Raw genomic sequence first — 16,292 nt, 5'->3', positions numbered from 1 at the left:
TTTTATTTCTGTTACCAAATCTTGATATCAGAAAAATAGGATAAAACATATATGAGCATCATCTGGTGGGAAATGCATTTCAAAGGCACCCAAGAAGCATAAAAATCAAAACCAGTGATGTAGAATACAATTAGGAGCATCCTCTCAGTGACTGATTGAAAAACAATGCCGGCATTGCCAATTTTTAACTGTGATAAATATTTGATGTTTATACATGAGATTTGTACGAGACATACATGAATTACAGATGAAATCTAATAAGATTGTAATGCTCTTGCACTCATATCTTGATCTTATAAGAGTATATCCACGATGCACAGGTGAACTCTCGTGTGCTTTTCCTTCAGCGCACAAATTCAAGTTGACAAAAATTGACGTCGCCCATTGACAAGACTTCACCAGCTTGTCATCAAAAACCTTCTGTTAGTGCAAAAACTCGCCCTGCTAAGGGAGGAGGAACTGCCGATACAGCTTCTTGAATTTCCTGGTAAATCAAAAGTACAAAGTTTAACAGTTTATTGATGACAAAGATACAAACCTTGAAACTGATAGTCTTACATTTACAGTGTATCGAGCTGAAAAGTGAATAAGAAGAATTGCTTTGTTTTCAAATTTGTCTGCATGATTAATTATCTGGAGACGGATCATCCAAATAGCAAAAGGTTAGATAGTGAGAGGAGAATACATAGATACATCAAATATCAGACACCAATGAAGGCGAGCGCTAGAAAATCTAAAATTTTTGGAGATTGCACCTCAGACAGATGAATGTGTCCATAGTCTCTTGCATGCTCCACAGTAATCGACTCATTTAGGAAAGTGCTCTGCATGAGAAATAGGTATAAGTATTATACTCGGGCCAAATAAGAGCCTCACCAATGCTCAATCACTGAAGACAAGTAATACCTCCATGACAAGAATCTTTGCCCTCAGCACATCAATATTACTACTGTCAAATATAAAATCAGCCGTGGTATCTCCTGTGAATGCAACTTGAGGTTCTACTAAAGTGTCTGTAATCTGCAAAGTAAGTAAAATCCACTTGGTAAACTACTAGACCCAAATATAAGTGAACACAGATGGCACATCACTACCAGACAATGCATAGAGCTTTTAAACCAGTATTTCTGGAATATCAAAGACTTCAATCTCGACAATCTTAAACATAACAGCTACCAAGGGAGGTACTATATCAGATCTGATACCAGTGGTTGCATTAATCAACTAAAAGAGCAGTCGAGCAGCTTAAAAATCCGATGCAAAAAATATGATATATACAAGATTTTTGAGACAGACCTCTACACCTGATGATTTCAACTCCTTGATTTTAATCCCAGATAGGCCGAGATACTCCTGCTTAAGTTTATGTTTTACTGAGTATACTATGTACCCCTGTCACAAATAATGCATAGCCGGTTAGTACTAAATTAAATCTCAACAGTTAATGATTTATGAAAGAGAAAGTTAGTCAACCTGACTTGGTATTCCATGATAAGTCCTGAAAGCTTTTACTTTAAGATCCTTTCTTATATGAAACTCTTCACCTGCAAACATAAACTGCATTAGATAAACATGAACTCTATTCTGCAAGAAGAAGGCACAGTCGCAATTACCAGGATCCAAACCAATCAAATTATTTTTCAGCTCTGATTGGTCCATTTTTCTGTGCACCTCAAAGAGTTCTTCGACAACTTCTTTAATACATTTTGGTACAATGATTGTTGGGGGCTTCATGCTGTATAACCCACGAGTTGCAACATACATAGGCAGTCCTCCCTAAGTAGAAGTGAAGCAACATTGACAATTAGCCAAAAATGCTCCACCCACAAAATGATGCTAAGGAAAGAAAATCATGAACCAGTGAGCCATTATCATAGGTTTTTGGGGCTTATGTATTAGGTTTTACAAGATACTTCGAATCTGTAAATGGATTTAGGGGATTTCTAAAACAGAGAAATCACAGAAAAACACAATCAGCAAACAATAAAAACACAGTCCAATATATCTACAAAACTTTTAAGCATTCCACTTGCAAATTGTAGATGGGAAAAACAAGGAATCTCAAAATGCATTAGCAATGATGTCATGTTCATCATCCAAGAGATTCAGTGAGTAGTAATTTTCAGAAAGTTAAACTCTTCCAACATCACAAGTACGCAGCAAACCAATGCACAACCCATAAAATCCATCAATATAAACAAGCACTGAGAAAAACCCATATATGAAAACGAAGGGAGACTCATACAATGTGATCCATGTGGGCATGGGAGATGAAGAGGAAGTCTTGGGCAATAGCACGTTGTGGGCATCGACCAATATCAAATGACAACTTGAGAGACGGAAAGATTACACAGGTTTCATGTCCTCCAATTGACAAACCCTCAACTGGGTACCCTTCAATGGTTAAACCCCTCGCTTTCTTTGAATTTGGGTCCGACGAATCTTGGGTTCGCTCAGAGCCGCCTATGCTTCTACTTCCGGCCATATTGGACTAACCAATGAAACAACAACTTGAACTGAAAAGGAGAACAAGTTCGGAGGTTCAGTTCAAAGTAGAAAGGTTTTCTTTGTGTTTTTACCTATAGGAGAACTGAAAGACCAAACTCGGGTTCATATCTTCATAATAGACACTCGATGTTATGACACGTGTATTAACATAACCATAAAACTTGACTGAAAACTTGGATAGTATCACTAGAAAATCTCTAAGCAGAAGTAGAAATTAGCCATAACCAAAGCAGTAAACCAGAATGACAATATGAATTCATCTGAGTACACCTTTCTTTCCTATGTAGCATTCATTGTGAATTGCTTGGTAGTAATAACTGTAATATTATAGAATGATCATCATAATCCTATAAGTAACGCAGAATCAAATTATGTCATGAAAATGCATGATCACTCAGCTTCTTAAAAGCACAAGTATTCCAGCTGAACATGAGAGACCAACTAGTCCTGCTGCAATTTCACACTAGATTAACTTGGTAAAGTTGGATTTGATACACTACATGAGATTCTGCAATTTAGGTTGATGCTAGAATGCAAACTAAACGTATAAATACAGTTCTGAACCTAATTAAACAAGGCAAAACATTCCGCTGTAATGATACAGTTAACAAATCCCATGAGCTTGTCAAATAGAAGCAGCTTAAACTTCGAATTTATAAACAGCTGGCCTATATATTCATCAAGGTTTTGGAGCCAGTGCTCTAAGAGCAGGTTCAAAATGCTTGCTTGCAACATCAGGAGGTGGTGCATCGTCCCCAGGAAGCACAAGAAGCCCCTTCTTGCGAAGAGGAGACGGCTTGTTATAGCATGCATTCCACAATGAGTCTAGTAGCTGTCTCTCCTCCCTACCTGCTCCAACATCTTCGATTCGTTCTCGAAGAAGCTTCTTTAGTTTCTCATCGTCTCTGATCCCTTTTGTTTTCCCTCGATCAAGCTCAAGGAGGCCCTGCAGTGCACCTTCACGCACGTCTACATCTTCACTAGAGGCAAGCTGCACCATTAGGCGTGGAAATCCTAACTCATTTACTATGATGCAATCAGAACTATTCTCGCGGAGTAGGTAGTTGATCAAACTCAGAGCTTTCCTCTGAAACCTCGTACTTTCAGAAGCTAGACCGTCTCGCAAGGCCTCATATCCATTATCTTCTTTTCGAAAGGCAACCATACCCGGTTTGTTGTGCCGGATCAAAGAGGAGATTGCACCAAGCGATTTGGCTCGGACATTAACCACAGGATCAGATGTGAACAACGAAAAAAGACACTCAAACCCGTTTGCTTCCAATACAAGTTTCTGGCTCTTTGGATTGTTCTGCACAATAGTGGTGACAACTTCTGCTGCCTTAGCTCTAATATTAGCATTGGAGTTCTTTAAGTAACCAAGTAAAGGGACAAACCCGCCAATTGAGTGAAGATCGTTGGCCATGTCGATGGACTCAACATGCTCCTGCAATTCATCCAACATATCTTCAATATCAGCTGGTGTAACTCCTTGAGCTTCCAAAACAGGCTCCGGAGTTTGCATTACTAGAGAGATCTCCTTCATTCTCTTCACTACATCGATAGTCTGCTCTTGCATTGCTTCCATGAACCACTTCCGGTCCTCTTCGGTTAAAGTGCGGCTAGGGCGAGTCCCATCAGAATGAGCTAGGCTCCACTTTAGCAATCCTTCCCAGTTAGGTCCACCACTGGCCATCGTTTGCTCTATCGTCTGAATCACTTCTTGAAAGTAAAGAAAAAACTAATTCTGATTTGCATATGTAATATGTGGGAATATATATATATATATATGCCTTAGAATCTGAATCCTATATTTTTACGGCCTTGCTAGGAAAGAAGCGAAATGGCCATCAACCAAATAAAGCTTTTCTACTATGAGATTAGGAAAAGGAGTCATTTTCCTAGTTGATCTGGGCTAGTTTATTTAAACAATTCCTAAATTTTTTAATTTTAATTATTAGTGTCTCTTCCTTTTTCCAGTGGATTTAGGAATAAGACGACGATTATTGCCTAGGACAAATAGATCACTGATATAAAAACGAAGCTACCAGCTTGGTGGGACTTAAATCTGACGCTATGTGAACCTAGCCCTGACGCTAGGTGGACTTAACTCTAAAGCTAGGTTGACTTAACTATGAGGCTATGTGTACTTAACTATGACGCTAGGTTGCTATGTATTTGTCTATATAAAGAGAGGCTCTTGATTTCGACAGGCATAACTTGGCCATTGAAATCAGACCATTGTCATCAAACTAAAACCAAACATGTTCGGCCAAACCAGCAGCAACACAAGTAGGAGCCTTTTCGGTAGCACAAACCAGTTTCAATTTGGTGTCCCAACAAGTACACCGCCTCTATGGGGAGCTCCAATCGGACCATCATCCTCTTCAACCGGATTCGCAGCCTTCGGTACTTCAACTGCTCAAACAGGTGAATTTGCTGCCAGGAACCCATCACAGTCGGCGCCTTCAACCGGATTTGCTGCCTTTGGTACTTCAACTGCTCAAACAAGTAAATCTTTTGGTGAATTTGCAGCCACAACTCAACCATCACAGTCGGCACCAGGAGGCAATAGTCAGTTTGCATTTGGCCAAAGATTTGGTGCTTCCAGTTCTCCCTTTTGGGCTCAATCAACAACACAAGCAGATGGAAACAGCGCTTTTGCCGGAGGCCAACGCCAGGGAACTAGAGTGGCTGCTTACAAAGCCACAAATGATCAGGATGGGAGCTCTGAAACGTTTAAGTTGCAGTCAATAACAGCAATGTCAGTTTATCAGAGCAAAAGCATGGAGGAATTACGATTTGAAGATTATCAGTTGGGAGATAAAGGTGGAAAAACAACAATGAAGGCAAGCACCCCTTTCAATTCCACACCATCTTTTTCCTTTCCTCAACCATCTTTTTCTTCACCTTCACCGTCAACTGTTTCATCAACTCCAGCAACCAATGCTTTTAGATCCTTCAATCCTAACCAGACTTCATCTTCACCATGGACAAGTGTATCATCAACTCCGACAACCAATGCTTTTACATCCTTCAATCCTAATCAGACTTCATCATCTTCACCCTGGACTAGTCCATCTTCAACTCCAGCAACCAATGTTTTTACATCCTTCAATCCTAATCAGAATTCATCTTCACCATGGACTAGTACATCTTCAACTCCAGCAACCAATGCTTTTACATCCTCTGCTCATATTTGGACCTCATCTTCACCATCGATGAGTTCATGTTCAACTCCAGCAACTAATGCTTTTATATTTACTCGAAGTTGGACTTCATCTTCACCATCGGTGAGCTCATCATCAACTCTATCAGCCAATGCTTTTCCTTGGACCTCATCTTCACCATCAGTGAGTTCATCACCAACTCCAGCAACCAATGGTTTTACACCCTTTACTCCTAATTGGATTTCATCTTCACCATCAACTCCAGCAGCCAATCTCAAAACACCACCAACATCTACATCACCCTTTTCTAATCCATTTAATACCACCAGTACTCCTACTCCATTTTCCTTTCCTTCTTGGAGCTCATCTTCACCATCAACTAGTTCATCAACTCCAGTAACTAATGTAAATGAAGCACCACCTACACCAACCTTTTCCTTCTATCCGCAGCCTTCTCCAAATCCATTTAATACCTCCAACAGTACTCCTCCTCCATTTTCCTTTCCTTCTTGGAGTTCATCTTCACTTTTGACTACTTCATCAACTCCAGCAACCAATATTGAAACACCACCAACACCTACACCATCCTCTTCTTCGATTTCACAGCCTTTTCCAAATCTATTCAACACCTCCAAAATTACTCCCCCGCCTTCCTTTCCTTCTTGGACTTCCTCACAAGTAACGACTAGTCCATCACCTCCAGTGAGCTATACCTATACAACACCTACACCTTCGATTCCACAGACACAAACACCCACTAGTACTTCAGCTCCCTCTCCTACTCCTGGCTCCAACATTTTGAATATAACACAGCCACAACAAAGCAGCACATCTATTCTTCAGCAGAATGACTTACAACAACAACAACAACAACCTGTTACAAATATATTTGGAGCCCCTCGCGCATCGCCTCAGGTGTCAAATGGTGGTAGTGTTCAGTATGGAATTTCAAGCATTCCTGTTGTTGATAGACCTGCTGCAACGCGTAGCGTGAGGGTCTCAATGTGTGCTAGACACCTGGTACAAAGGCGCATTGGTTATTCTGCTGCAAATTCAAGAAGATATGATCCTTACAGGAATACGAATGCTAGCAGTCATCCGAAGGTCCCTTTTTTCAGTGATGATGCTGATCAAGTACCTAAGACGCCCAAGATCATTCTCTAGACAAAAAACAAGTGAAGAATACATCAGCAGAGAGATGAAGACGTCCAAAATCCTGCTGACAGGATATGAAGTCGAACTTGATGAGTTTGAATAAGTGTATTATGCTCTGGATCATTTAATGTCATAAATTTCATGTTACAAGGTTGATTTTGAATTAGATTGTTAATTTGTTCCAAAAGTTGTATTCTAAAATACATATACGTATATGTTTCAAAGAAGAATATATGGTCATTGTTTTGTTCTATATATAGACCTCTATTGATTACTGTCTCTCCATAGAAAATCCAATGCAGTATTTTGAAGAACCAACAACTCAGTTGGATAACCAAATCATGCATTTAACAATATATAGTAAGGTAATTACTAATCAATATAGGGTTTCTGAATCAGAAGAACTGGTGCTAGTCTGCTAGAAAAGAAAAACGCAGAAACACATACAGCAATCATAGAAGCCTAAAGAAATTAGCTCAATAATTCAAGGGGAAATACACCGGCCGGGATAAAAATCAATCAAAATTATTTAAATTGAATACAATTCCTTATATTTATTTTGAAATATAACAAGAAATCTAGATAAAATTGGATTCAGTTTTCCCATGTGGACTACATAATCTTACATTGACCGATTCTCCTGTATGCCTTTAGTCTCAGACTCTCGGTTAGTATATCAATCAACCATGTCAAACCAGAGACACCACTATCGCATCAATGTGTCTCAATCCCAAAGTCCCCAAACAGTTTTCGAAACCTTCATCGACTGGACTCGATTCTCATCGTCGCCGGATCTGCTCCGACTAGAGTTCAAGCTCTTTAAGGCGGTGGAGAGCGTGTGGGTTCAAGACGATTGTGATGTTGGTGTTATCTATGACCAAACCATTAAGCTGCTCAAAGCTGAAGAACCATTAATGGTTCCTCGTAACAAGGTGTATTCTGATCAAAGTAGGTCGATGATTAGAGGCATTCTCTCCGGCATGCACGTCCCAGAAGATGAGCAGCCACATATCGTTATGCAATTATTTCATGGGATCAAACTTGTTCTAACAGATCAAAATGTTCGTGGCCTCGCCTCCATGCCTACTGTTGTTCTTGTGGACATTTATGATGTGACTCTGCAGTTGCAGAATATCAACGACGATCAAACTTCTGTTCAGAATTGAGATTGATAGGGTCTACCTCCGAATCCCGTGGAAACAGACGATCATTACGGGGTTATGATACAACATGATTGCATAATTTCTGTAGTATCATATCATGAGGGCTTAATTACTCGAAGTCGGGCTATACCATGCCCAACTTTCTTATTGTTATCCTTCTTTCCCATTCAATAGTTGTTATTTCCCAATAAAAATAACAAAAATATATGCATCTGTTAGATCCTGAAGGTTCTTGTTGTGCTCTATCCAATTTAAATTTTTTATATCAAAGTATATTTTGTTTAAACTTGTTAACGTTGTTTATTTTTTCACGCATTCACACAATAAACCTAATTTTTGACGCTTTCAAGCATGTCACAAATGTCATGTAATCAGGGTCTCTTGTTGTGCCATATTATTTATAATTACCATATTATTTTTAAAAAGTTAATTCTCATTAACCTCTCGTGTTCTTGACATCTATTTCATAAATAATGATTAATCTACTCTTCAGTCTTCACCCACATGAATAATGACAATTATTTGCATATATGAAAAACACACACATCATGTTAATGGTACATTTCGTTTAAACTAATTTTAACGAGCTCGGCTGTTATTTCTTATTGGTCTTGTTATTATCACGTATTCACACAACCTTCAGAACATTCTACTCTCTAAAATTTCTCACACTCATGAGAAAAATAGGTGCTGGTAACATCATCCTTCATTAGAAACTTACTGTCACCACCCTATTTTTACTGTATTTCCAATAATAATGTGTGCACCAAACACCCACGGTAACACAGGTAGGGACGCACCCACTAGAAAACTCTTCGCGGTTCTTCTTCATCAAATTTACCTCCAAAGCTTTTCCCACAGTCAACTCCAAGTCTCCTCTTCTTCCTCAAATCCCCAATTCAACCAAAACCAAACCCTAATCCTCTTTCAGCTCCACTCATGGACCACCAATGGCGTCCCAGGCCTCCAGTCCCAGCCGCCACCCCCCTCTGCCCGATCTGCTCTATTTCTCACTTCCCATTCTGCCCTCCGCCCCCTCCCTTCCCTCAAAACCCTTCCGATTCCGGCCACTTCTTCCCAAGACCCGCCCTTGATCTTTACCCAAGACCCCTCGCCACTCCTCCTCCACCGCCGTGGCACCGAAACCCTAATCCCGCACATCCCAACTTCCACAGCTTCGCTCCCCCGCCGCCGCCGCTTCCTCCGCCGCAGCCTCAGCCACCTCCGCCTCCGCCGCCGTATGAATACAACGGCAATGGCTACATCAACGAAGGCGATCGCATCTTCAAGAGGCCAAGGATGGACGATTTCGGCTCCGGGTCGGGTTTCGGAAACCCGAATTTGACTGAAGATGAGCGGCGGTTGAAGCTGATTCATGATCACGGTGGTGGTAGTCAGGTTAATAATGGCGAAACTAATAGTAGTGTTAATATTAATCATAAGAACAATGTGCAGAGTAATGAGAATTTGGCTTTCGATTTGATCCATGTAAATCAACAACAGCATTCCCATTTGAACAATCATAGCAATCAGTTACAACAGGGTTATGGAATGTCGCGGCATTCGTCACACGTCAAGCATGCTTTTCAAGCCTCTGGACATCAACAGGGAGGTTATGTTCCACCCCATGTGCCGGCATTGCGGCCGATCAGTGGGCAGCCTCCTCTTCCTGTTACTCCACCGCCGCCTCTTCCACCGAAAGCGCCACCTACATTGTTTCCGGTGAATAATGTGACCTCACCGATGATGTCTGCAGCCTATCAACCGAATCATGAGGCTCATCACCACTCCTTGCAGCAGCCGCCGCCGCCTTATTTCCATAGTAAGCCATTTTCACATACTGGATATGTTATGGAGGTATAGTTGCTGACTTGGATGCATTTGTGATTTTGTTATGCATTGTTTGTGCTGTTTGTTAGGGTTGTGGTTCTGTATTGGCATTGTCGTGATGGGGTTGTTTTGTTTGTAGTTTCCCAAGGAGTCTCATGTTTTCCACCCATCATTACCGAAGCAGTATGGTGGAGACGGTCAGCCATTTCCACAAAAGCATGCGTCTTTGGATAAGCCAAAAGTGGTTGATGCTCTGCACTTGTTTAAGCAGCCACATCGTGTCACCCGCCCTGATCATTTCGTGATCATCCTACGAGGGCTTCCAGGTACCAAACGTTAAATTTTGATCTGTGGAAGCGAGGTTTCTTGAAATCTTTTATGTGTACGTTGTGTCTCCCAACTCCCAAGTGTCTTGGACAACTTGCATTTTGCTTGATTCATGTAGAAGAAATCTTATTTGTTATGTATAACTCAAATGCAGTAAACAGCTATTTTGATATTGAGTCCTGGATGTGTGATGGAATGGTGATGGCATTGTATGTTAGCCATCTGCCAGACCATTTCTCTTTCTTTCAGTCTTTTACCTTTTATCAAATTGAGGAAATTTTATGATGAATTTCTGTATCAGGTAGTGGAAAGAGCTACTTAGCAAAGTTGCTGCGTGACCTAGAGGTTGAGAATGGTGGTGGTGCTCCACGAATTCATTCCATGGATGATTATTTTATGACAGAAGTAGAAAAGGTCCGCTATTGTCTTGTCTTGTAATTTTCTTTCATTATTATCTTTTGAAATTGCCCTGTTGTCCTCTCACTTTCTTTTAGGATATCATTTGAAATTATATGGGCTGTTGAGAGAAATTAACATAGTATTTTATTTTGTCCTGAAGGTGGAAGAAAGTGACGCTACCAAATCCTCAAGTTCATCTAGAGGCAAGAAGCCTGTAGTGAAGAAGGTGATGGAATATTGTTATGAACCTGAAATGCATGAGGTAATACAAAGTGATTGAAATTTCAGGGTGTCTATCATACTTTTTATTCTTGTCATTTCTAGTTTTATGATTGCGAGAACTGATTTGCTTGTGTGTGTTAGCACGATATATCATATTGAATAATTACAAGCGTTGATACTAATCATGTCTTTGCTCACAGGCTTATCAGTTGAGTATGCTGAAGACATTTAAGAAAACCCTTGAGGATGGTGTTTTCACCTTCGTAATCGGTATTTCTCTATTTTGATATTGATGACAACATCGAACCTTATCTCTATGCCCACTATTTTGCCTTGTTAATATCTTTGGTTAGAAATTTCTGTGATTACTGGATGGAATTACTTGCAATCTTTTTTGGGTCCAAATGTTCTATGTTGTATAGTCTGTGTGTACTTTGATTTTCAGCAACTCAATCTGATGCTGTTCTTAAGTCTAGTCAGATCTATGTCTTATAAAACCTGAGTGCATAAATAAGCTACCTGAATTACTCTCTAGATAAAAAGCCAAACTGGTCTTTTGTTATTGCAGATATTCTTAAATCATGAGGCGTTAAAATGATGAAGTCATAGGATTATAAATGCTGGATTTCCATTTAGAGGCAAATGTAGATCTAATAAGAGATCTAGTTAATCATAGATTAGGTGGTAATGCAGTGCGCATGCACTGCCTTCATTTTCACTAACTACAGATGCAGTATTATTTGGAAATTGACCTTTTTCGGTGGTGGTATGTGTTCTTCGTCTTAGTGGATGACCGCAATCTGCGGGTAGCTGAGTTTGCTCAATTTTGGGCAACTGCAAAGGTATATCCTCACTTCTCCCTTTCTCAACACCTCTGCCATGTGTTCTGAAGTGTTGACTCTATTTCTAATATGCACTGACCGTTTTCATGAGAAAAAGTGGTGGTGTCATGTTCCCTCTGTTAGAGTTGTGCTTAGGCATGGGCTTAGATTTGATCAGTTGTAGGCAGCGGGGTCCTGTCACTGTCAATTCTCTATATTGATGTTCTTTGTTTAGGGTTTCTTAAGTACAGTATGAGCATAGAGTTTTCTATCACTGGTCTCCATTCATTAACTGCACGTTTGGTAGATTCTTTTTGTTTCAGTTGTTATTTAAAAGTTAAAATCTCTTTGTGGTGATTTGGTTCTCTGTCTACTGATGATCATTCATAAGATAGACATTGCCAGAAAAAGTTTGTTTAGTTGTGGAGCTAACTGTAATCGATAACAATGATATAGACTCTGTTTCATATCCTACTTTGTGGATTGCAATGTAGGATTTGGGCTTGGGCATTTTTTGTTTGTTTGCTTATTTGGTCTGTTTGGTCTGTGCTGATCACTCCAGGAACTAGACCTGAATTCTATTTAATTTCTCCATCTGGAAGCTATTTCCCTTTCTCTATTATTTTCTGACTTGTAATTTATGGAAAAGGCATTATAATTTCTTGATGTCCTTATCTATAATGCTGATTAATCATATAGTGATCTGTTCATCATCTGTTTTTTCTTCACTCATTCTCTCTCTCTTCTTCTTGTTAGAGTTCGGGGTATGAAGTTTATATACTAGAAGCACCATATAAGGATCCTGCGGTGAGTATATCTGTTGGCACTTTATTGTGCAGTGCTTTCATAATATAAAGACATACAATAAAATTACAATCTTGCACGTATGCGTGTTGACTAATTGAGTAATTGACATGCTATAATTCTCTTTTTGAAAAGAAGCCAAAATAGTCATAACTTGGGTTACAACTTCTTGCTTAGTGAAATTTCTTGTTTTTTTTAGGGCTGTGCAGCTAGGAATGTGCATGGCTTTACTCAAGAGGACATACTGAAGATGGCTGAACAATGGGAGGAATCTCCATCCATATACTTGCAATTGGATGCCAAGGTTAGTTATCAATGAGTTTTTTTGCTTAGGATTAGGTGGAGGAGCTTGAAGAAATCCTCAGCTGGAGTCGTGTCAACCCATATGCCTTATATCATTTGGGGAATGGGAAACGAAATACAAAAAAATTGTGAACATAACTTGTGAACGTAAGAGAACTTCTTTCAGTGAGCTCGGATGGCTATTAACTGCTCCACTTACAACTTTTTTTACCTTTGGGGTTCAACTTGCCTTTTGTTAAGGGGTGATTGCACTTGGCTACAAGACCGAATACGAATAATAAAGTTTTGAATTTTACCGGCAATTGCATTTGATTCTTTATTTTGTTTTAACGCTGTGTATTTCTGCCTTGACAGTCATTGTTTCATGGAGATGATCTGAGGGAAAGTGGTATTCAGGAGGCAAGTCAATAAACCTGCCTGTGACTCCTTTTTGCTTTTCATTTACTTGATCGATACACACTGATGGAAATGAAATATATACTATGGCGGGCAGAAATTTCTTGGTCACCAACATATTGGAGTCTAGGAGATTGCTTCATATGTGAAATTTGTGATATTTTCTCCAAGTTTGATGTTAAACCACTCTTTACCTGACTTCTACCAGGTGGACATGGATACAGAAGATGCAGATAATGATGTTACATCTGCTGTGCGAGATCGAAAGCCAGACAAGACCATGGAACCTCCTGCTGAAGACTCTGTGCCTGATGGTAAGTTTTGGCCTTAGTTCTTCTAGTTTATTAATTGTGTACCTATGTAAGTTTGAATTAATCAGTTTTTTTTTTTAAATTTAAGCCTTAGGTTTTATAAAGGATGTGAAGAGCTTTAGTGCTGAAGAAGATCACCCGAGTCTAGACGTGAAAGAACTAGGAAGGTGTAAATGGTCAGAGATTATAGATGAAGATGATACAGATAAAAGTGAAGAAGTGAAGGGTAATGCTCTTTCCGGATTGATTCAGGCTTATCGAAGGGAAGTGAAATCTGTATGCTGGAGTGACCAGGTATGTCTTATACCATCATTGATTCATTTAAAAGTATTACCTTGGCGGAGGGCTCTGATCTTGTTAGCTCTATTCTTCAAAGGTGCAAACAGCTCTCTTGTATGCTTTGGGTTTGATTTCTTTCATGCTTTTTTTTTATGTCTTAATTGTTGCATCTTTTGAACTCTTTATGTCCAGGTTGGCAACACTGGGTTTTCAATAACAGCAGCAAAGAAGGCAAATGTATTGTCTTTGGTCATTGGTCCTGGTGCTGGATACAACTTGGTTAGTTATCTGCTTTTATGATGTTTAGCTAGAACTTTTAGATCTAGGACTCAAGACTCGCACTGTTAAAGTGCCTTCATAATAATGGTCCTGGTATGATTTACTTTCAACACCTGCAGCGGTCCAACCCCTTATGTGAAGAAGAGAACCCGGTCACACCCCACAGCACTGCTAAACCAAAGAGGCAGAACGTATTCCAAGATCAGCTTCGTGCAGAACATGAATCTTTCAAAGCTGTTTTTGACAGGAGACGACATCGAATTGGTGGGCTTGATTTGGAGGACGAATAAATCATAGGACCAACCAGAACCTTGTTCTGCATGTCAGTGTTGTTAGTTTAGTTGAATGAGGGCAAGCGAATCCGTGTAACATGTTCAACGATTTCCAAATTGTTAATGAATCATTCGTTTTTGACTGAAAAACATGAAATCATTCCTTTATTACCCTTCATTTTCAATTTAGAACCATTCATTTATCTCTATTGCACAGAAATCACTAGTCCCGAGTCCCTGGCTAGTAGAAGTCTGAAGTGAACTAAAGATTTACATCGACCAGGCCTCCACTGGTCTTGTTCAATCAACAGGAGACGCTAAGACTGGGACGTTTGTGGCCTTATAACCATATCTCAGTACTCTAGTATCTCTATCCCCGGTGCATCCTGTTACTAACTCCTGACTGGCCGCCTCGACTAGATATCATATGAATCTTCAATTACATGGGATCTTTTAATACGTGTGTGCTACAGTTTTCTACTCTAATTTATTTTAAATAAATAAATGAAATATCATGCTGTTAACTCGTTGGGGAGATTTCCCGGCGAATTTCTCTGACTTCCGGCTACTTTCCAGGCAAGGCCGGAGGTGGACCCTGGTCCCACCATTGCCACCTCTAACAATTGGTGGTCGGCAACCCTTAGATCCGCCACAACGCCGGCCACGACACCACGAAGTGGACTTCCCACAACGGTCAAACCGCAGTTCACAACAACAACCTCTTACATCAATGTGGGAAAACAGACACACTTCCCTAAGCCTATAAAAAGGGCCATAGCCTTCCGAAAAATGTAATAAAAGTTCATTACCTAAGTCCTTAACTTCCTGCTTAAAGTCCTAATACGTGTTAACTTAAGCATGAGAGTCATAGACGGGTACCCCACCGTTTTTGACCTCTGGCCCGGTTTTGTCTTATAGGCCCCAAGAAAAACAAGGATTCGAACGAAAAAATAGTGTTTGACCAGACATCCGAACTAACCTTCGGACTCAGCTCATAACAATTGACACTATGAGGGCCCTTTTGGGTGCTAAAACTCTGACCCTAGCATGGCTATCGTTGATGACCTTGACAATAACCTTGACGAAAATGCTGGGTCAGGAAATCTTTCCTAGTAACACAACCGAGTCTTCGGCTCACGCCACATATTTCCCTGACCCAAACGCAACCCTGGAGGTCACGCTTCGGGAATTACATGACCTCCTGACACTACGAGAGATGGAGCGCACTGAAACACATGCCGCCCGGGCCAGGATGACAGAATTGGAAAAAGAACAACAACTCCTCTGGGAAACTCTCGAGAATAGGTTGGGAACTGATGCAGCCTTGGCCGTGGCTTATCCACGGCTACACACTCCAGAAAACCCTGTCCCCATTTCTCAATACAACTCAGGACCTTCCAAGTTTGCCTCAAGAACTTCAAACCCCCAACATTTGGTATACTTTTCCCACCCTTTGTTGTCTAACACCATCCCCACCCTGCCTCCAGCACCTCAATTCATGAGTGTGCCCAACTCTTCAACCTTAGAGTCTACTACTGCACAAGGAGATGGTGCGAGCAACCCACCCCACCCCCCTAAACTCTTTCTGCTCAACCGCTCGAACTTCGAATCTGGCTCAACAAACTCAGGCCCGGGTTCAGTAGACCACATATGAAAACGATCAAACAGCTATCACCACAAACAAGAACTGCCAGAACAAATCGAACTGGACTCAGGACATGCACTCATATCCGGACCGGCAACATGGCAGAGGCCAGCGAGAAAAAAACAAGGATATACACAATCCATATCCGGTCCAAAATCATCACTCGCCAAAGAGATCATCAAACTTCCCGGCACGAAATTTTCACAACCTTAACCCTTTCCTATGAGGAACTATGGAATCGACACAATGACATAATCCCTCCCCCACCCAAAAGAAAATGCCCCAAGAAACCTAACTGCTCGGACAATGGAAAATTTTGTGCTTATCATAATGACTCGAGACATAACACGAAAGCTTGATGTGCTTTGAAAAACACAATTGAAAACTTAATTCAGACAGACCTGTCGGTCT

The 16,292-nt window shown here is 40.5% G+C and overlaps 4 protein-coding genes across 7 annotated transcripts; 2 read left to right on the top strand and 2 right to left on the bottom strand.

Annotated features, from left to right (window-relative positions):
* Window positions 1-152: 152 nt before the first annotated feature.
* LOC126794835 (tRNase Z TRZ1) lies at window positions 153-2,598 on the bottom strand. The gene is made up of 8 exons (XM_050521619.1): window positions 2,246-2,598; window positions 1,614-1,776; window positions 1,474-1,544; window positions 1,297-1,392; window positions 907-1,020; window positions 756-824; window positions 559-633; window positions 153-484 (listed from the first exon to the last, which is right to left on the bottom strand). The coding sequence occupies exons 1-8, from the start codon at window positions 2,483-2,485 to the stop codon at window positions 410-412; spliced, it is 903 nt and encodes a 300-aa protein (XP_050377576.1). The 5' UTR covers window positions 2,486-2,598; the 3' UTR covers window positions 153-409.
* A 589-nt stretch (window positions 2,599-3,187) lies between these two features.
* LOC126793884 (hsp70 nucleotide exchange factor fes1-like) lies at window positions 3,188-4,201 on the bottom strand. The gene has a single exon (XM_050520512.1). It carries the CDS (start codon window positions 4,199-4,201, stop codon window positions 3,188-3,190), a length of 1,014 nt encoding a protein of 337 aa, XP_050376469.1.
* Window positions 4,202-4,769: 568 nt separating this feature from the next.
* On the top strand, window positions 4,770-6,839 carry LOC126793879 (uncharacterized). The gene has a single exon (XM_050520506.1). The coding sequence runs from the start codon at window positions 4,770-4,772 to the stop codon at window positions 6,837-6,839; it is 2,070 nt and encodes a 689-aa protein (XP_050376463.1).
* Window positions 6,840-8,864: 2,025 nt separating this feature from the next.
* LOC126794375 (uncharacterized) lies at window positions 8,865-14,439 on the top strand. Of its 4 annotated transcripts, XM_050521078.1 has the most exons (14): window positions 8,865-9,391; window positions 9,497-9,850; window positions 9,963-10,149; window positions 10,452-10,564; window positions 10,710-10,811; window positions 10,972-11,041; window positions 11,558-11,613; window positions 12,349-12,399; window positions 12,596-12,700; window positions 13,054-13,098; window positions 13,304-13,409; window positions 13,495-13,700; window positions 13,878-13,964; window positions 14,084-14,439. In XM_050521078.1, the coding sequence occupies exons 1-14, from the start codon at window positions 8,933-8,935 to the stop codon at window positions 14,252-14,254; spliced, it is 2,112 nt and encodes a 703-aa protein (XP_050377035.1). In that variant the 5' UTR covers window positions 8,865-8,932; the 3' UTR covers window positions 14,255-14,439. The 4 variants fall into 4 exon arrangements, with proteins under 4 accessions (XP_050377035.1, XP_050377034.1, XP_050377033.1 ...); XM_050521077.1 differs by having other exon boundaries at window positions 8,865-9,850; window positions 13,501-13,700; XM_050521076.1 differs by having other exon boundaries at window positions 8,865-9,850.
* The last annotated feature ends 1,853 nt before the right edge of the window (window positions 14,440-16,292 follow it).

This window comes from Argentina anserina, chromosome 5 (genome assembly GCF_933775445.1).
Source record: "Argentina anserina chromosome 5, drPotAnse1.1, whole genome shotgun sequence".
Taxonomy (NCBI): domain Eukaryota; kingdom Viridiplantae; phylum Streptophyta; class Magnoliopsida; order Rosales; family Rosaceae; genus Argentina; species Argentina anserina.
The sequence above is the reverse complement of the archived record's forward strand: the minus strand, read 5'-3'. Positions and strand labels throughout refer to the sequence as shown.